This window comes from Elaeis guineensis, chromosome 12, assembly GCF_000442705.2.
Source record: "Elaeis guineensis isolate ETL-2024a chromosome 12, EG11, whole genome shotgun sequence".
Lineage (NCBI taxonomy): Eukaryota > Viridiplantae > Streptophyta > Magnoliopsida > Arecales > Arecaceae > Elaeis > Elaeis guineensis.
The window spans coordinates 1,960,754-1,981,891 of NC_026004.2; the positions used below are offsets into that span (position 1 = coordinate 1,960,754).

Consider the following 21,138-nt stretch of genomic DNA (forward strand, 5'->3'; position numbering starts at 1 on the left):
CGACGTCACGGGTCGGCTTCACAGGAGATGCTGTCACAGTGGAGGAAGAAATTTTTCTCCCCTTAACTGCTGGGACCGAACCATAATAGAGCACTATTTTCATAATATTCATGATAGTTCGAGTACCTTCAGCTTATAATACCATACTCGGATGACCTGCGCTTAACGCTCTGAGAGCAGTAGTTTCGACATACCATCTGTTAGTCTGATTTTCAACAAGACATAAAGTCGGAAAGATGCATGGAAATCAATAACTCGTCCGACGTTGCTTCCTTGTCTCCACCCAAAATAACAAACCTGAAGACTCTTTACCTGTTGACAAATTGGACCAAAGAGAAAATCAAGAGAGGGGTGAACCGACTGAACAACTGATCTCCATCCCGTTAAAAAAAGAAGATCCTGAGAAAACTGTCCGAATTGGATCATAATTATCTGACTCAGAGCGGCAACAATTAATTAAATTGCTCAAAGCCAATGCTAATATTTTTGCTTGGTCGACCACCGACATGTCCGAGATTTCTTCAGAAATAATAACTCACCGACTTAATATCAACCCAAATGTTAAGCCGGTGAGACAAAAGAAGCAACCTTTTGCTCCTGAAAGACAAAAGGTCATTAATAAAGAAGTCGACAAACTCCTCATGGCAGACTTCATCAGAGAAGCTACATATCCCAACTGACTTATCAATATGGTAATGGTAAGAAAAATCAATAAGAAGTGGAGGATCTGTATCGACTATACTGATCTGAATGTAACTTATCCGAATGACAGCTTTCCGTTGCCGAAGATTAACCAATTAGTTGATACGACTTCTGGCCACCGACTTCTAAGTTTCATGATGCCTTCGCTGGATATAATCAAATCTGTATGGCACCAGAAGATAAAGAGCACACAACTTTTGTGACCGACAAAAGTATATACTGCTACAAAATAATATCTTTCGGTTTGAAAAGTACCAACGCTACCTATCAACGGCTTGTCAACAAGATATTCAAGACACAGATCGGACGAAACATGAAAGTATTTATGGACGGCATACTAGTGAAGAGTCTCCAAACTGCAGATCATGTTCGAAATATGGAGGAAGCTTTCGACACACTCCGACGACATCAAATAAAATTAAATCCGACTAAGTATGCATTTAGGGTAGCCTCCAGAAAGTTTCTCGAATATTTTATTTTACAACGAGGAATCGAGGTTAATCCTGAAAAAATCAAGGCCATTATCAACATAAGCACCCAAGCTCAAAGAAAGAGATACAGTAACTCAATGGAAGGATTGCCGTACTCAGCCAATTTATTTCTAGGTCGATCGAGAGATACTTGTCATTCTTCAAAACTTTGCAGCAGACGAAGAATTTTTTATGGTTGGATGAATGCCGATAATCCTTCAAAGACTTGAAACAATACTTGGCTTCTCCACCTTTGCTCACAAAACCAAGATCGGAGAGACATTGTATCTCTACTTGGCAATTTTAGTGGAAGTGGTTAGTTCGGTGCTCATCCAGTAGGATGAGAATCGAATTCATCGATCAATCTGTTATGATCCAGGTGGTGTGCCCAAGACCCAGGGGACCAAGGCTAAGGCCAAGGTCCATCATTCATGAGGGCTTCATGGAGACTCTAGGGCTAGTTGGGCCCTAGGTTGAAAGGCTGTGGGCCTTTCGGGTTCTTGAGGTCTAGGTTATGTGGGCCTCAAGGGATCAACTCTTTATGGGTCAGGTCTGGGCCCAGGATAGGTGAGATTAGGTCGAGTCATGGGTGTACATGAGCTTGGGTTAACCTAATCTCCCATAGAGTTGGTCAAGGAAGTTTTGGGTTTGGGTCACTTGACCCGGTGTTTATATATACATGTACTTGTATAGGTTTGATCAAGCCAAGAAAATACAAGACTCTTTCTCCCAAGTCTCTCTCTCTTCTCCCTCTCTCTCCAGCAATTCTCCACGCCCCAGGAGCAAGAAATCCTAAGGTTTCTTGCCGCCAGTCCATAAAAGGAAAGAGAAGAAGAGGAGGCGCTAGCCCGTTCCCCCTTTTGCAGCCGCCAGCCATTTCTTCTCTCCCCTCTATTGTAGGTGCCCAAACACCAGGTCTAGGATCTGAAATCTCTTGAGAAGAAGTTGGTACAAGTCTCTCTCAGATCTAGAGTTGATCTGAGGTCGTTTGAGGTGCGGGTAAGATCTCCATCAACAGATCTACAAAAAGACTGCAGCAGGACAGATCTGCGAGGTCTGTCTCCATCTATCTTCTTTCCCATCTGGAATACCCTGATTCGAGATTTATGAATTGGAGGACCTCGATCCAGGTCTGATCTGGTTAGGTACCAGATCTTGAATTTTTTAGAGGTGGTTTCAAAGGCGTTCTTTATCTGGAACGAAAAGCTGACGAAGAAGACAGCAACCAGGCTGATTTCGTCAAGGGCCTTGGATCGTGTCCAGACGACTCCAGATCTATTTGTTGCTGGTTTTGCTACACCAAAGGTCCGTGGGAGGAGCTGGGATCGTACTCCAATAGTTGGTATCAGAGCCACAGTGGTGAGGAAGCGGTTCCAAGTGTGAGAAGTTGAAGATCCCAAGTGCTGAAAATTTTCATCAAGGTACCATCAAGGTATATTCTATACTTCTTGAATTTATATTGCTTGTTTGGGTTGGATCCAGTCATGGGTAGCAATATGAAGGTCGATGTCGAGAAGTTTGATGGCAAGAAGAATTTTTTCATGTGAAAAATTTGGGTGGAGGATCTTCTGGTGCAAGTAGATCTGGATCAGGCTTTGGATGAGAAGCCTGAGGGAATGACAGATAGACAGTGGGCATCATTGGAGAAGAAAGCATGCTTGGTGATCAAAGGATGTTTGGCGGATGCGGCGTTGTATTCGGTGCTGGAAGAAAAGATCCCGAAGGGCCTTTGGTCGAAGTTGCACACCATGTACATGGGGAAGAATATGTGCAACAAGCTGATGCTGAAGAAGAGGTTGTACAGTCTTCGGATGCAGGAGGGATCTGATGTGATTGGCCACATTCAGAGGTTCGACCAGTTGTGCACGGAGTTGGTGAATATCGGGGTGAAGCTGGATGAGGAGGACAAGTCTCTATTGCTTCTATGTTCGCTGTCCGGATCATATGATTCTTTGGTGACTACACTGCTCTACGGTAAGGAGACTTTGGAGTATGAGGACATGGTCTCGGTGCTGAGGTCGAATGAGCAGAGGAAAAAATTGACCAGAGATCGGGCTCCCCAGGAGGGTTTGGCAGTAGGGGAGAGGACAGGTAGAGGCAGAGGTAGAAGCAAGTCCAGGGGGCGGTCCAAGTCCAGGAAGGAAAAGAAAGAGGTGAAATGCTTCAAGTGCAAAGAGTTCGGGCACTTCAAGCGAGAATGTCCACTATGGAAGAGCAAGAAGGGAGAAAGAAGTGGCTCAGAATCAGTGAGTGCAGTTGCTGGGCAGCAGGTGGAGGATGATCTACTTGTGGTATCAGATGGTCACAGGCATTACACAGAGGAGTGGATACTAGACTCTGCGTGCTCACATCACTACACACCACACAGGTCTTGGTTTGCGACATACACCAAGACAGATGAGGGATCAGTGACTCTAGGCGACAATCATCCTTGCAAGGTGGCTGGGATAGGGACAGTCAGGGTGAGGATGTTTGATGGGATTGTGAGGACATTGACAAATGTAAAGCACATCCCGGAGCTGGAAAAGAATCTAGTGTCACTAGGCTACTTGGAGCGCAGTGGATACAGCTTCAGCAGTAGGGCTAGAAGCGAAGTACTGAACATCTCCAATGGAGTTATGGTGGTGATGAGAGGTAGGAGGTTGGACAATAACCTCTATCGCATGGAGGGATCTGTGGTGACCAAAGAGTCTGATGCAGCAGCTGCAGCACAGGACCAGCAGGAGGCTTACAGGATGTGGATCTATCGCCTAGGCCACATGGGTGACAAGGGGCTGAGGGAGTTGAGCAGGAGAGGACTCATCTCTGATCTGGAGGATGGAGCTACAAGGAAGATCTGTGAGCCTTGCCAGATGGGAAAGCAGAGGAGAGTTCAGTTCAACATCAGTACAGCCTGCAGTGCAACCCCTCTGGAGTTAGTACACACGGATGTGTGGGGACCAGCCTCAGTTTTAGTCAGGAATGGGGCCAGATACTTCATGACCCTGATTGATGATTTATCAAGAAAACTCTAGATTTACTTCATGAGAGAGAGGTCAGAGGTCTTCACCAAGTTTAAGATCTGGAGAGCGGAGGTGGAGAAGGAGCAGGGGAGGAGCGTGAAGTGTCTGAGGTCAGACAATGACGGGGAGTACACCAGCAGAGAGTTCTAAGACTACTGTGAGGAGTGTGGGATCAGGAGATACTTCTCAATTAAGGAGACTCCACAGCAGAATGGGATGGCCGAAAGGATGAACAGAATACTTCTGAAAAAGGCACGATGCATGAGGCTGCAGGCAGGGCTTCCAAAGGAGTTCTGGGTTGACACAGTAGACGCAGTGGGTTATTTGGTCAATTGATCACCTCACACTAGGTTGGATGGCAGGCTTCCAGAGGAGGTGTGGTCTGGGAGGACAGTTGGGCTGGACCATCTACGGGTACTTGGGTGCACGGCCTATGTGCACATTGGAGCTGGTGAGCGGAGTAAGCTAGATGCCAGATCATGCAAGGCGGTGTTTCTAGGCTATCCGCGAGGAGTCAAGGGATACAGGCTGTGGGATCCCTTGAAAAAGAAGGTCATCATTAGTCGGGATGTGACTTTTGATGAGGAGTCAGTCCTACGGAGGCGAACAGGCATGGAGGAGCAGCAGGAGCAGGAGCAGGAGGAGGTCCAGTAGGGTGCTGCTGGACAGCTTACCTTTTTGATTTTGCCTCTTGCAGGTACTACTGGAGGACATGACATTCAGGTGGAGCACCTACCTAAGGTGTCTCCACATGTGGAGAGGACTCAAACGGATGATCGAGGCGGAGAAGTCCAGCAAGAGCGAGCTGGATCGAGGACTGATATCGGTGTTGCCCTACATAAGCCCAAGAGGACCATCAGGCAACCGGACCGATATGGCTTCGAGGAGATGCTGTCATGTGCCCTAGTGACAGCGAATGGAGACCCATATATGTATTAGGAGGCTATTGAGAGCCAGGACAGAGAACGATGGGTCCAGACAATGTCCGAGGAGATGCAGTCACTCCATCAGAACCAGACGTGGCGATTGGTGCAGTTGCCACAGGGGAAGAGGCCCATTGGCTGCAAATGGGTCTACAGTTGCAAGGACAGAGTGGAGCTGGTTGAGGCCTTGAGACACCAAGATGGAGATTGTTATGATCCAGGTGGTGTGCCCAAGGCCCAGGGGACCAAGGCTAAGGCCAACGTCCATCATTCATGAGGGCTTCATGGAGACTCTAGGGCTAGTTGGGCCCTAGGTTGAAAGGCTGTGGGCCTTTCGGGTCCTTGAGGTCTAGGTTATGTGGGCCTCAAGGGACCAACTCTTTATGGGCCAGGTCTGGACCCAGGATAGGTGAGATTAGGTCGAGTCATGGGTGTACATGGGCTTGGGTTAACCTAATCTTCCATAGAGTTGGTCAAGGGAGTTTTGGGTTTGGGTCACTCGACCCGGTGTTTATATATACATGTACTTGTATAGGTTTGATCAAGCCAAGAAAATACAAGACTCTTTCTCCCAAGTCTCTCTCTCTCTTCTCCCTCTCTCTCCAGCAATTCTCCACACCTCAGGAGCAAGAAACCCTAGGGTTTCTTGCTGCCAGTCCATAAAAGGAAAGAGAAGAAGGGGAGGCGCTAGCCCCTTCCCCCTTTTGCAGTCGCCAGCCATTTCTTCTCTCCCCTCTATTGCAGGTGCTCAAACATCAGGTCCAGGACCTAGAATCTCTTGAGAAGAAGTTGGTACAAGTCTCTCTCAGATCTAGAGTTGATCTGAGGTCGTTTGAGGTGCGGGTGAGATCTCCATCAACAGATCTACAAAAAGGCTGCAGCAGGACAGATCTGCGAGGTCTGTCTCCATCTATCTTCTTCTCCATCTAAAATACTCTGATTTGAGATCTACAAATTGAACGACCTCGATCCAGGTCTGATCTGGTTGGGTACCAGATCTTGAATTTTTTAGAGGTGGTTTCAAAGGCGTTCTTCATCTGGAACGAAAGGCTGACGAAGAAGACAGCAATCAGGCTGATTTCGTCAAGGGCCTTGGATCGTGTCCAGATGACTCCAGATCTATTCGTTGCTGGTTTCGCTGCACCAAAGGTCCATGGGAGGAGCCGAGATCGTGCTCCAACATAATCTACTACACCAGTAAGGTACTTCACAATGCCGAAGTCCGATACTCAAGGATGGAGAACATGATCTACACCCTAATCATATCGGCACAATGACTTCGTCCGTACTTCCAAGCCCATCTGATTATAATTCTGACAAATCAGCCGTTGAAGGCAATCTTACGTCGACCTGACACATCAGGCCAGATGGCAAAGTGGACAGTGAAGCTTGGCGAGTTTGACATTCAATATCGCCCACGACCATCCATGAAGGCGCAAGTCCTAGCCGATTTTGCCGCCGAATGTACTATATTCGATAATAAGCCAAAAGATATAGATGACAATATAATAAAAGAGGCTATGACTCTCAAATCTGACTTAAAGTCGATCTGGGTGCTGCATATTAATAGAGCATCAAATGCACAAGGTAGTAGAGCTGGCCTCATACTCACGAACTCCGAAGGGATAGTCATCGAGTACGCCCTTCGGTTCAACTTTAAAACCTCAAATAATCAAGCTAAATATGAAGTACTTTTGGCCGGCTTGAAGATAGCCAAGGAGCTTGAGATTTACAGTTTGAAGGTCTTTACCGACTCACAACTGATCGCTGGATGGGTCAAGGACGAATTTGAGGCCCATGACCCTATTATAATGAAGTACCTTTAGAAAGTAAAAGATTTTACGGCGAGCTTGAAATATTTCGAGATCTTTCACATTCTCAGAACTAAAAATACTCGGGCCAATGTACTTTCATGACTGGCTATTATCGCTTTCAACTTGCTGGGTCAGACATTTGTTGAATACCTCGAGCAGTCGAGTATTGATAAAGTCGATGAGGTATTGCAACTCACTATCGAATTAAGCTGGATGGATCCGATCGTTCAATACCTAACCGATGGGATCCTTCCCGTAGACTCTTCAGAGGCTAAATAACTCCGATGGATGGCCTCTCAATATGTAATAATGAATGGTCATCTCTACAAAAGATCTGTCTCTCTCCCTTTGCTGAAGTGTTTAGGACCTACGGATGCCGACTGTGCACTTAAAGAAGTGTACGAAGGGATATGCGAAAACCACTTGAGGGACAAGTCTCTAGCTTATAAAGTTCTGCAACAAGGATATTACTGACTCACCATGAAAAAAGATACAGCTAAACTCGTCCGAAGGTGTGAACCATGTCAAAAGTATGTAAATATACAACATCGATCAGCTAGTCAGCTGACGTTAATTGTAGCATCATGGTCCTTCGTATAATAGGGGATTGACATACTTGGCTCTTTTTTCCGACATCTGGACAGAGAAAATTTATAGTGATCGTCATCTACTACTTTATCAAATGAGTAAAAGCCGAACTTCTGATGCAAATCACTGAAAGTAATGTCAACTTTTCACTGTAAAAGCTGACCATAGTCGAAAGACTAATATGCCAACTTAGTCCTAACTAAGCGGAATGAAATGCCAAAATGATCAAGGTCGGATTGAAACTATACCAACTAGGCTATGATCAGTCGAGGGATATTTGGCTTACCATCGATTATCAGATAATTCGACACACAAATCCGACCAAATATCGAACACGAGATATTCGACTTACAATCGTTATCCTAATTTCTATCAAGTACATCAAAATGACTACGCAACTAACGGATATTCTACAAGTTTTACTGAATAATCAGATCACCGATTAATGTTCGGTGACTACTTTATATTGCAGACATTGCAGACAATATTTCAGATGAATAAAGTTCAAACTTAGAAAAAAAATACTTTCATTCATTGCCAAAATAAGAAGTTACAAAATTAGACCGAAGTCCAATTACAAGTATCTGATTACAAAAAAGAAAGCAAAATACACCGACTAAGTTTCGTCATCGTTCCTTTACTTGGGTGTAGCATCGTCGACTTGAACGATTTCGGGCTCAGTTGGTGCTTCTTCTTGAATCGAAGTGGCTTCTTCTTCAGCAACTCCATCTTTCGATCTTGGAGAGACGATGCTGCTCAAGTCGAGGTCCGAGTATAATTTTTCGACCGTATCTCGACTGTCTTCATACCCGATGCAGTATGAAGCAAAGTCATTTTTGAAGATCTCTTCTCTGTATTCTTTCGAATCTCAAAAATCCTCGACTGCCCGATCTAGTGCTTCTCTTGCCGACTCTGCTTCCACCTGAGCCAAATCAGCATCGGCTCGAGCAAAAGATAATTCTTCTTCGGCCAGTGCCAACCTTTTCAGGCTCGCCCGATGACGTCCATATTTGGCTTCGAGTTCTTCGATGCATCCATCTCGCTGTCATCGAAGTCGGTGGATAGAATGCTTCTTGCTCTTGATCTGTGATTCAAGAGCCGAAATAACCCCGCGAGCTGACGTAAGTTCGGCCTCCAAGGATGCCAAATCGTCAGTGAGTCGGAAAACCTCCTCCTGAAGTTTGGTTTTCCGCTCTACTGCCGACTTGAGTTGTTCAAGTGCAGCTGCTTTCTCAGCATCGGTAGCTGCCACCTTATTCTTTCACGCACTGCGGATGTCGGCGAACTTCGTGTAGCCGACCTCCAAGTCAGACATGTCGTGGATCAACCGCAAACAGAGGATATGTCAGGTTATAAAAAAAAAAAAAGAAGAAAAAGTTTATCAAAGAGACTTACCCTAATGATAATCGGGTAAAAACATGAAAATATTTCGACCACTGACCGTTTCCTCTGATGCTCTCGATCGATCGGAAGGAGAGTCGCCTAGCACAGTCGCTTGGCCAGTATAGAATTAGCTAGGGCCGATTCATCGACGGGCACTTGGAGGTCGAAGTGCACCACATGGCTCTCCGATACTGCATCATCCACCGATGCCACTAGAGCTTTCCCCCGATCTGTTGTCGGCGGCCCCACGTTTGAAAGTGAGGAGAAGCTTGAGCTTGAATGCACTCCAATTGAAGGAGCAACTAACGCAGCCGTAGATTGTTCGAGCTCTCTTGCCTCGGCCCGAACCTCAGGTGGCGGAACTACCGATGTTGTTTCGGTAGTTTTTCTCACCGCCCTTTCCTCGGATGACGCAGCAGGGAGCACTGTCGAAGCTGACAATGCTAAGATTGGTTTAGAAATCGATGTCGATGGGGCATCGGGTTCCACGGTTGACGTCGAAACATCGACCGGAGCTGGTGCTTGATGCCTCTTCGGTGGTCGCGAAGGCCCGACCTCAGATGCTGTCCTCTTCTTGGCAGCGTGCAGACGAATGTCAGCATTCGACACATGCACCCTCTGCTACATAGTTGCAATTACAAAGGAGGTCAGTACAATTCAGCAAGTAAAAAAGAAAATCAGAAATAACCAACCAACTATACTATCCCTAGATGAGGAATCAAACTAAGGTCGGCGTCATAAAGGGCCTGTTCGGTTACAAGCTCTTTCTGCTTCATCACCGACATGTCCTTCAGTCGGTGAAAGTCCTCCTGATCGTCGACCTTTACCCGACTATTGTCGTTGGGACCAATTCGAGGATCGCCCTAACGAGAAGAAAAATCTCAAAGAAGGGAAGAAGAAGCAAAGAAAAACTGATTTTTTCATTCATGAATGGACGATGGAACACCAGTGATAAAGAAAAGGCCTTTTCGGAGGTTGAAGAACCACCATCCTCAAGCCTTCGAATGAGGTTGGAGGACAAAGAAGGCTCAAAAAAGAGAATGATGGGGCATGGTCGACAACATCCGACACAGCAAAGCAAAGCCAATTATCAGTCAGATCGAGTTCGATGCCAGCTGAGCCGGACAAAGTCCGTAATAATTTAAAATATTTCGGACAAACTCTGAAATCAAAAATCAAAAATCCATTCGAAGATCTTCAACGTAAAAAGCCATCTGACCCGAAGGTGGGTTATTCACCCGACCATCGATCCTAGGAGCGAAAAATTGAAACTACTATGCGATATAAAACTGCTCCTAAAGCCGTTCAACATTCGATCCTAAAAGTGAAGAGGACTCCACATTCGGACTCGATTGGGATTCATCAGTCGGATTCTCTGATTGATCTTCTCGAGAAGGAGAAGCCCTAGCCATGAGAATAACTCTGAAGAAGACAGAAGATTTTAGAGGAAAGAAGAAAGGACTTGAAAGAAAGACAAAGTTGATCTGAAAGCTGGGAGCGATAACCTTGGGCATTGGGGCAACAATCTGGCAGTCTCAGCACCAAAAGCAGTTAAAAGTGAAAATTTGGCTGAGAGTGATCCTATATATATAGGATCCCTCAATGGCCAAGATGAAGACAGTCAAATTGAAGATCTACCAGATGACGATACGTGGCAACATCTGGACCGACCATTGATCGGACGGTTCGATGCATCTGCTCCAGATTGAGCCACGTCATCTCTATCCGCGTGAACAATTCTGATTCAATAACATTCGAACACGTAGAACAAATTTATTTATCAGAATCATATCGTCAGACGTTGAATTGACTTTTCGAAACGACGTCTGACACTGATAACTGATACCAAATCGTCTGTCAGTGTGATAGATGATCGTACCTGTCAACATGATAAAATAGTCGATCACCCATATCTCGAAGAAAATAACATCAAAATTGAGATTTGATGTGATAAAAAATAACTCCCTTTGTTCAACATGACAAACCACGTGGTAATATACATGTCGACTCACCTTGGACTTGAGAGTAGGGGGCAACTATTGGGATAAGTCAATCGACCCCCAACTCAAGTCAACCGACTACTGACTTCGATTCACCCAAAGCCGACTGATCGAATATACAACCCCGACTCTACATCGACTAAATATGTGGTTCTGACTCTTCATCAACCAACTGAGCGAACCGTACCGATTTATCATCGGCTGACCGACTAACGATTCGACTACTATCGATCGACAGCGGACGACTTAGATCATCGGTATAATAGAACTACTAGTCGACGATCACGTATGGATTCTATCGATATACGGTCGGTTCTACCGACATATAGTCGGTTAATCTGCTCAACATATCATAACCGTCACGAATGATTACCGACCGCATATCACGGCACGATCAGTGAAAATTAACAATCCACTATGTGATTATGGCTCGATGATTTAGTGCCATAAAATATGGGACCACGTCCAACGGTTACGACAACCTCATCTATAAAAAAAGAGATAAGGGAATAGGACTGGTAAGCTTACGCTGGGCCAAAACTCTGCTACTGTTTATATTCAACTCTTGTTCACCAACTTTTCTCTCTAACTTAAGCATCGGAGGGTCCCCATCGGACATAAATCCGATCTGTGCGGACGCTGTTTTGCAGGTGTTTATTTCCGACGATAGACGACGAAGAGTTGGCCGCAACAAATATCAACCTTCGACACAAACGAAAGCACAGTTCGAAGATACAATTAGTAGGCTGAATTATTCAACCAATGGACCAAAATATATAGTGGATAAGATAAGTTATACTCGGTTAGTATGACAAAATACTTGGACAACAGAATGAAATACATAGTTGCTATATCGATTATTATTAGAAAGATGTCAACTTCAGATAAAATATCAGAAAAATAAATTGAAATATCAAAAAAATAGGCCGATACGTAAAGGATGCAGGCCAATACACCAAAGATACTAACTGATATGTGGTTTGGATACAAGTCAATACACTAAGGATGCAAGTCAATATGCTAAAAATATAAATTGATGCATTAAGGATGCTGGTTAATGTATTAACAATGCAAGTCGATATGTTCAAAGTGCAAGTTGATACACTAAAGATACAGATTAATATATTATAAATATAGGATGATACATTAAGGATGCAAGCAGGTATATTAAGAGTGCAGGCCAATATACCAAAGATGCATGCCAATATTTCAAATATGCATACCAAGTAATTAGGATATATATCCAGGGAATGAAAATTATCGATCTAGGATGAAGCCTTAATAGGGCATAGTCTTTAGGATGATAACTTATCAACTATTACCAATACCCACGATGTGAAAGAACTAGTGATACTACATATCAATAAGTAAATAATGATTTATATAGTACATAATAAAATAAATAAATATTTAAAATGAATAATGATACTCATCCCTTCACTATCCATAATGCAAAAGGAAAATAACACTACCGGCTAAGTATTGCTCGGTAGCCTATATACCACATCATAATAAAAATAAATTTTTAAAATAAATAATGGTTCATATCTTTCTTCTACTTATGATATGAGAAAAAAAGAAAGCACCACCTACTTTCCTAACAGCGGTCAATGTGGCACACAACATCGAGAATAAATATCTAAGCCAAGTATAGACGTCCACCATACTAGTTAAAAATGTTTATTAATATCATATTATAAAAATGGAAGTGACCCCTTTTCATATCAATGAAACTACTTTTTACATTATCTTTTTTTTTTTTTTTTTCTCAGCATTAGTTCCTTTTGTTATAAATTTATAATAAAAATAGATAGTATTCCGTGATCTTTTAAGTCCTTAAAATTTTAAGGCAGTTGAGCACAACCTTACCTTTTTTAAACTTCACTTTAGGCTGGCAATATATCACACAAATCTTCTTGCACTGGCTATCTATTTGGCATTCTATTTTCAATCAGAAAATTAAGAAGAATACATACCAATAAAATGCAAGTTTTTTTATTAAATGATGATTTTAGTAGCATATTTTTTATTTTAATAAATTATAAAAAATAAAATTAGAGATAAATTACATCTATATCTAATAGCTTGAAAAACATATGTTTATTTTTGAAGTCTATTTTTATGCAATATTTTAATCTATAATTTAATAATATATTAGTCAAATTGTTAGTCTTAAATAGAATCCAAATATTATGTTAAAATTTTAAATAATCAAAATAATTTTAAATGATATAAAATTGATATAAGAAAATATATGCATTTTTCTCTCTATGCAAGAATAATTTTAATTTTTTTAAAAAAATAAATGATTTTATTAAAGTTGTTAATTGAGCTAGATGTGAGTGTAGATTTTATAAATAAATCTAAGAAATATAAACTTTAAAAATATTTTTGTAATTTATGTTTATTTTTATTATTCGTTTCATTATGACGGTTAATGACGGCGTCTTTCTACGTTATAACGGAATGACGGTTTCGGTGGGGTTACCGTCCCTTCGGTACCCAAACTTGCTACGGTGCCGAAGCTGGAGGCTCGGAGGCGTGGTGATTGGAGCATTGATTAGCTGCTGGTATTATAACTATAAATTACGGTGGCGAAGACCAAACACTATATGAAATCAATCATCGAGCGCCGCGTCCGAGAAGCCAAATTTTCAAGTTAATTTTCGTACGCGCCAGTAATCATTGTGCCAACGTGGCTTTCTTTTAATGGGTTGTAGTCTGCGTGATGTGTGAGGTTCGACGTCTTAGCTGTGCGTCGCGTAGGGGTCCTTTCACACTGGTGCTTAAACGTCGAGCAAGTCTAGCAGTAAGGGAAGGCCGGATCTACCATCCGACGGCTAGGATTTGATGTGGTAGGGACGCACGCGACGTGGTTGGGATTAAGTAATCGACGTTTAACGTCGCGTTCGTACAAGGCAACGGGACGGCGGGGTGGGATCGGGACCGTTGAATTGGTGAGGCCCACCCGGAGAGCAAGACCATCAATCGAACGGTGGTGGTTTCATCGTACGGGTATAAGTTTTTGTGAGTCCAACGTCCGAGCCGACCCGACGCGATCGACCCGGTTGACCGTTTCGCTGGGTGCAGATCCCGGCCCTCACCAAATGCTGACCCAATCCGACAAAACTAACCCAAACCATATAAAGAAGGGGAGACTTGATATCTTACGGCTTGTTTCATTAGTAAATCGTATCCTCCCAATAAAAAAAAAATATCCTCAAGATTCGAGCTTGACATAGTTTTATAAAAGATCAATTTTAGAAATCAAAATTATAAAATGTGTTGTACCATTTGATGGTAAAGCAATGAACACCATTAGACATCTTAGAAAAATTGCATATTCTTATTTTTCTATTTCATTATTGTTGTCGCTAATCTTTTAGTGGAGGTCGAATCGATCGGAGAAGGGATGTGGTTGATGCTCGATGGTGACTCGACCTGCAAAATAATTTCTTGACCGAAGTTGGCAATAGTGAGGATCTTTCGATACTCAAATCAGAAAACTAAAAAATACAGAAAAAGAAGATATAATTGGAAGAGAAGTGATTACATACCTCAAAGATCTCCTTTAGTCTTTTATTTATAGGCAAAAATGAAAATATCGTGAGGAATCTAGAAAATCAAGTTGTTACCCTTATTTGGAGGGATGCATCATTATTTTCTGCCTTATTTACTTATGACAAGCTATCACACGGATTTCGTGATTTTTTCTAGTTGGCATAAATTGGGCAACCACATTAGGTATTAAAGTTTTTTGAAATGCCAGCTTAAGTTGGTTTCGAGAATATCTCGGGTCGATCAGCATTAAGGTTGGATCAGACTGAGGTTTCCTGTATATCGGCTTCAATTGAGGAAAGATTTTTCCATCCGTATCATATGCCTCCTACTATCGAGTCTGAACTAGAATCAGGTTGAATGAAGGGAGTATGCTAAGTCGATTTGTTCGGTTCCGCAAAAAATAGGTGTTGTGCTCCTATTCCTTAGACGAAGCATCATGCTTATCTTTTCACACGAATCGAAGCATTGGACCAATTAATTGCCCTCAGTAGGGGATCAACATAGATTGTTAAAACCTGTCAGTGTTAGCCATCAAGTGAGGCTACTAAATTGGTATGCTGCTTGCATTGTCTAAGGGCTCAATAAATAAGCTATCCAAATGGTCAATTCGGCCAACTGAGTGGTATCAAATGGTGGCCATCCAGCAGGCTTGATCGAATCAATGCTTGATCCGGACCGTCTAAGATTTTTATAAATAACAGTAAGATTCCTTCCATTTTCACCTTTATCTTTTACTATTTTTGTGCTCTGAGGTAGCGGTGATTTCCAATAGCGGTTTGAAGTTCTTCTCGATGATCTTTCCTAGCTTGAGTAATTTTAGGTCAATTCTGGTAGCATTCATTGATTCTTGATTTTCTCTTTTTTTCTTTGATCTTCCTTGTCTCCATATTCTTACATTTTGTTTCTGCATTTTTTTTTCCTTTCACTTTAGACTAGGTGAGTCAGAGAACTCAATGGGGAGCTAATCCTTCAATTCTTCTTCCTCAGTGTATAGTCTCCAAAAGTTTGACATCGAGAACAAGGTTAAAGAGATCTTTGTGCCCAGGCATTTCAGTTTGTATTAGGCACGGACGACCTTGAACTGATTTGGGCTCGATTCTAGATTCCATCCGAGTAGCATCTAGAAGCCCTAGGGGTGAGTGATAGGACTTGCGACTCTCCCTTAGGTCTGCTTGGGATCTTTAAGAAATTTTTTTGGGCCAAACTTAGGCTTCCAGATGGAAGAGGCCAAGTAGAGGCTTGATTCGAGTTGAGATTGAGAAGAAGGCCCAATCCGAGATCGAGGCTGAACTGAAGCATCTAAGGAAGGCACTGAAAAAAGCTGAGGCAAAATTTATCTCGAAGAAAAAGAGACAATGCACAATCTAGGAGAAGGTCATCAAAATCAAGAAGAAGGCTGAGGGACAAACCGTCGAGGTGGCTCGTCAGAATATGATGTGGAGGCCTTCATCATCGACCAAGAAGTATGCCGTTAGAAGGTGGTCAGTCATCTTCCCAAGCTAGACCTATCCAGGACGACGAGGTTGCCAAAGACCAACCTCAACCAAAGTCTATGGCTATCGAGGAAACTGTCGAACCTATCATCGATGCAGTTATAAAACCCCCACCCGATCCTTATCTTGAGATTGCCGCTGATGCCTCCATTGAGGCTTGATCCTTGTATATATCTTTTTCTTTAGATTAAAATGAAGAAAGTTGTAATGAAACTTTTTGTTAATCAAGGATTTACCTTCCTCTTTGTCCATCATGTGGATGCCTAATCAGGATCCACTCCCACAACCGATTGGGAAAATGGAGGTGGCACCTCCATCTATTGTGGGGTTGCTTGTGAGTTGACAGGGACTGAGCCGCCCTTGAAGCAGTGGCATTGGAGCTGCGACAAGGTCCCTTTGCATGATGCCATAGTGATGGAACCTTTGCTCTTTGCTCCTTTCCATAAACAGGTCTGGGACATTCCTCTAGTACCAATCTATTACCACTAATCTTCTGTTGGAGACCGAATCGGTTGGAGAAGCAATGTGACTGGTGCTCGACAGTGGCTGGATCTATAAAATAAGTTTCTGACCGAAGTTAGTTCCGATGGGGATCTTTCGATAATTAAATTAGAAAATTAAGGAACAAAGAGAACGAGCATGTCATTAGGAGAGAAGTAGTTGCATACTTTGAGGGTCTCCTTTGGCCCTCTATTTATAAACGATAGCGGAAGTATGTGAGAAATTTGAAAAATCAAATTGTTAGCCTTATCTTATTAAGTAAAATATGTTTATTATTTTCTATCCTATATGGAGAGATGAATCATTATCTTTTATTTTATCTGCTTGTGGCAAGCTATCACGTAGATTTGAGAATTTTTTCAACAAGCGTAAATTGGGCAAGCACATCAATTATAAAAGTTTTTTGAAATGTCGGTACAGGTTGGTCTTGAAAATATCTCGGGCAGATCCGCATCAAGGTCGGATCAGACTGAAATTTTCTGTGTATCGGCTTCAATCGAAATTTTTTTTTTTATTCATATCAATTATTATTGTGAGAAGTTCGATATTTGTTTGATATGTTACATCGTATTTCATTGAAGTATGGTGGCAGACATATAATTGGCTTCATAGAGAGACAAAATTTGCATAATCATACAAGCTATCATGGTTCGCATTCCAATGAGACAGCAGACACTTCTGGCAGCCTAGGAATGCTTAGATATTAATTTATCTTATGAAAAAAATTAATAATAATGCAACCTGTTTATGTTTCAAGGGGATATTATGTCCTGCCATGGTTCACAAATTGCAAAAATAATGAGGGAAGAGGATTGCCTATTAGGATCCAGCTATATAGATAATTATGAATAGGTTATTTCCCAGAGAAAGCAATCAAGTAAAATTAAATTCATTGGCTATGAGCATTGTGGGAAGGATATTAGAGAGCAATCATGACAGATATAAAGATATAAAGAGAGCAGTGAAGAAAGTGCAGAAATGAAATAAATACAAATAAATGCATAATATATTTTTTTATGATTCTTTTAGATATCGATAAAAATTTGACAGTCTAGCACATTCAAAACTTAAGATCCATTTGATTGGAATATATCATATTATTAAATAATTAATAATTTTTAAAAATTATTTATTTAAAAAAATAATTGTAAAAAAAATAATTTTTACTATGTTTGATTGGTAGAAAAATTATTCCAAAAATAACATTGAAAAAAGATTATTACATTTGATTGGGGATAGATCTATATAAAAATATGATCAAAATTATAAATATATCCTCAAATATAAAATAATTTTTCAATACTAAAATAGCATTATCATCTTTAATTAGTTTTTATGTAATGACTATAATCACATAGCCCTTTACATAATACCATCTCCATCTTAATTTTTTACAAAAGTTCTTTATTGAATGTATTTGGAAAGACATCAGAATAAATTTAATAATTACATATGCAGTTTTATTGAGAGTATTTTTGTCAAGCATGAATTACCGCTAATCCAAAATTTATCAAATATCAATTTTTTATGATATTTATTTTATCTTTTTTCTTTGAAAAATAAGTATGGAGCCCACTAACTTTTTTACTATTTCTTTCTCTTTTTTTTATACTAAATATAATAATTTGATATAAAAATTATTTTTTTTATATCGAATTATCTCCCATCAAACGGCGTTTAGAATCAGACTTGAAGTTCTAATGGTTGTCTTACTCATCTAAGAAGACGAGCTTCATTCCTCGTGCACCAGAGATTGAAGTCAAGTCCTTTATGTACGTTCAATAAAATTTTTAACAGCAACAGCAATAGGCTATGGCATCCATCAAAATAGAATTTATAAACTTGATGATGATCTATGGTAAAACACCAGCTGAGTACTACTAAAAGTACGCCACAATAGGATAATAATTGCAAGCCATTATATTAGATGACATTATATATATATTATATTGATGTCATAGGCCGCAAGCTTAGATCAAACAAAATATGACTGATTTTGATTGAGAATAAAAGAAAGAAAAGAGACAGAAAATAGAACACAGGGATTAGTATGTTGAAAGGGGCAAGATTCTCCCTAAATTGTTCACGACAAACTATTTCAAATCTTCAAAACTATATAACCTTTTTTGGTTGCTTGATCTGTTTGCTGTTTGACATTACGCATAGGCATGCACGCTCATAATCAACTATAAGAAGTCATATTTTTGCAGCATATTCTTTGGAGTATGAAGAATCTGTTCTGCCAAGCCGGAGTCTGATAGCAACACCAATGAGAATAGGTCATTTCCCAGAGAAAGCAAATACATGCAGCATTGCAAAAACTAACCAATCAGAGGCTAACTGAGTAGATGTCGTTTATTGCAATTGGCTCAGAGCATGGCTCAGAGCAGGGCAGTAACATGGCAGCTGTGACTATACCCACAAAACTATAGACTGCTACAACATGGGCCATAACTATACAGAATGGATATCTAGCTCACCAATCTAACAGTTCACCATCTTCCTGGCCCTTCACAGGTAATAATCAACACCAACTCTGATGTCAGTTCTTGCTAATAAGCTAGCTAATGGTACATGGAGGTACAAGATCACTCTGAGCTCGGACAGAAGGTAAATGGTACTGTGCTTTTCACTTCTTGCTGAGTTTATGGTGCAAGTCTCATGGTCGGGTTCTGAGACTTGGCTAAGGCATAACGATTAATGTTCTTTCTCCTGTGTATTTGGACAAGCAGTTTTACCATGATGATGGTAAAAGCAGTAGGATAGATTCAGAGTATTTTAGGTTCTTTGAATTCTTCTGTGATTACTATGAAAACCCAAAATGCCAGAAATGGTAAGAATCTTATGTTACAGTATGCATAAACCTATCATCTGTCATGGACCATTAGATGGAAACTAATAAGTGACAGCATCTTCCTTTGGCTCTCTCTCCGAAGCAAGCTTCACGCGGTGAAAATTCTTGCTAAGAAAGGATGGTATCTTAGCTTTGGATGTGCTTATGTAGTACTGATTTGGAATCCACTTCCCAACTTTTAATCAAGTGCCCTTTTGCCCAAAGTATTTAGATGGCACTACAGATTCAGCTTGATTAATATTAAAGGATGGCCCGCTGCATTACATGATATCTGGACATGTTGGAGACAAATAAATTGATGCTTGGATCAGGAGAGTGATGGATCAATTAGTAATGTCTTTGTGTTAAGAAATTTGGCATGAAAGAGATGCATGTATCTTTTTGAAAAAAAAATACTTAACCTATACGGCACTTCAAAAAATTCTATTAAGGTTCTACGGTTAGGGGCATCTCCATTCGACAAAGATGTAGGAGGGGCATGCTAAATTATAGTAAAATTTAAAATCATTGGTTCGTCCCACAGCACAACTATGAGTCCCTTTATAGGTATTCTTTGCTACAGAAATCTATGTCAGCTCTTATTACTAATGTTTCACATCTGTAGTCTGTAAAGATAATAGATACTATGGGATGATATCCTTATTCTCTGTTTTGATTTTCAAAGAGTTCTTTTTTTTTTTTTTTTTCAATTTTTTTTTGAGCGGTCTGTAATCTTCAACACTCTCTGCTCTCTTGTAAATATCTTCTTTCTCTTAATAAAGATGGATGGCTGATCTATTCCAGCCTACTCTACTCCTCAAAAAAAAAAAAAAAAAAAAAAAAAAGACAGGACATGAAACTTTGCAGATGGAGTTAAAAAGCATGGTGGCATATGCAGGTAGAGGAGCCTGCCATACGGCATCGATGGGCCGGCCTTGCGTTGAAGCCCCTGGCTGAGATCATAAACATTCAGGGTGACTCTGTGACCCTCCCGAAAAGCAAGAACAGTAGATCCGAGCAGTCCCATATGAATGATCACCACATACTTCAAAATCATGAAAAGCTGTACAAAGTAAGTAAAACATATCTACCTCAGCTCACGTTCAAACTTATCCGACTCTTTCAGCCCTTCGGCTGGAGATAAGAAACACCAGGTCACGTCCTACAAACGGCATTAACCATTGCATGAGACTTTCATAGAGACTTTGAAGAAAAAAATTCTTTTTCCTTCTTGATCGCTGCTGGGCACCGAAACCATGCAGAAATTTGTATTCTTCTCTCTTTTCCTTTCTTTGGAACTGTATATCACTTCCACTTGAATAAATTAAATTTGGGTGGCCTAGCCTCCCTCCCCCTTTTTTTTTTTAAAAAAAAAAAATTCCTTAATTATGAGATGGCGGGAATTTAATTGGGGTAGTAGAGAAAAAAGGAAGAAAAAAAAAGTGATACATATCTGAGATAGAGACCGATATTTTGTGATCAGAATCCATGATTGGAGTTTGAGAAGGAAGTGGTTTTTCTTTCTTTTTAAGAGTTTGAGAAGAAAGGAGATGAGGTGGCATGAATCCCCGTTACTTATTTTGTAATGTAAAGGATCCGAACCCACGGCTGGTATGAAATTGTTATTCCAAGAAGATGACCAGTATCCTAATGCGCAGTTGAAAATGATAAAAATCTTTACATGAAATGAAAACAAACACGATAATATTTTGGACTCCGTCAAAAGCAAATAAAAAACAATAGTTTGGCAGCATGATATTCTTGCAAAGATGCTAGTTGTGTTTAAATTATGGAATTTTCTAGAGCATCGATAATAAAATAGTGCTATTTGTGGTGCGTTGCTTTGAGAGCCGGTCATACCCTGCATG

At 41.0% G+C, this 21,138-nt stretch overlaps 1 protein-coding gene across 1 annotated transcript; it reads left to right on the forward strand.

Moving 5' to 3' along the window:
• Positions 1-6,464: 6,464 nt before the first annotated feature.
• On the forward strand, positions 6,465-6,923 carry LOC140852917 (uncharacterized). The gene has a single exon (XM_073246831.1). The coding sequence runs from the start codon at positions 6,465-6,467 to the stop codon at positions 6,921-6,923; it is 459 nt and encodes a 152-aa protein (XP_073102932.1).
• The last annotated feature ends 14,215 nt before the right edge of the window (positions 6,924-21,138 follow it).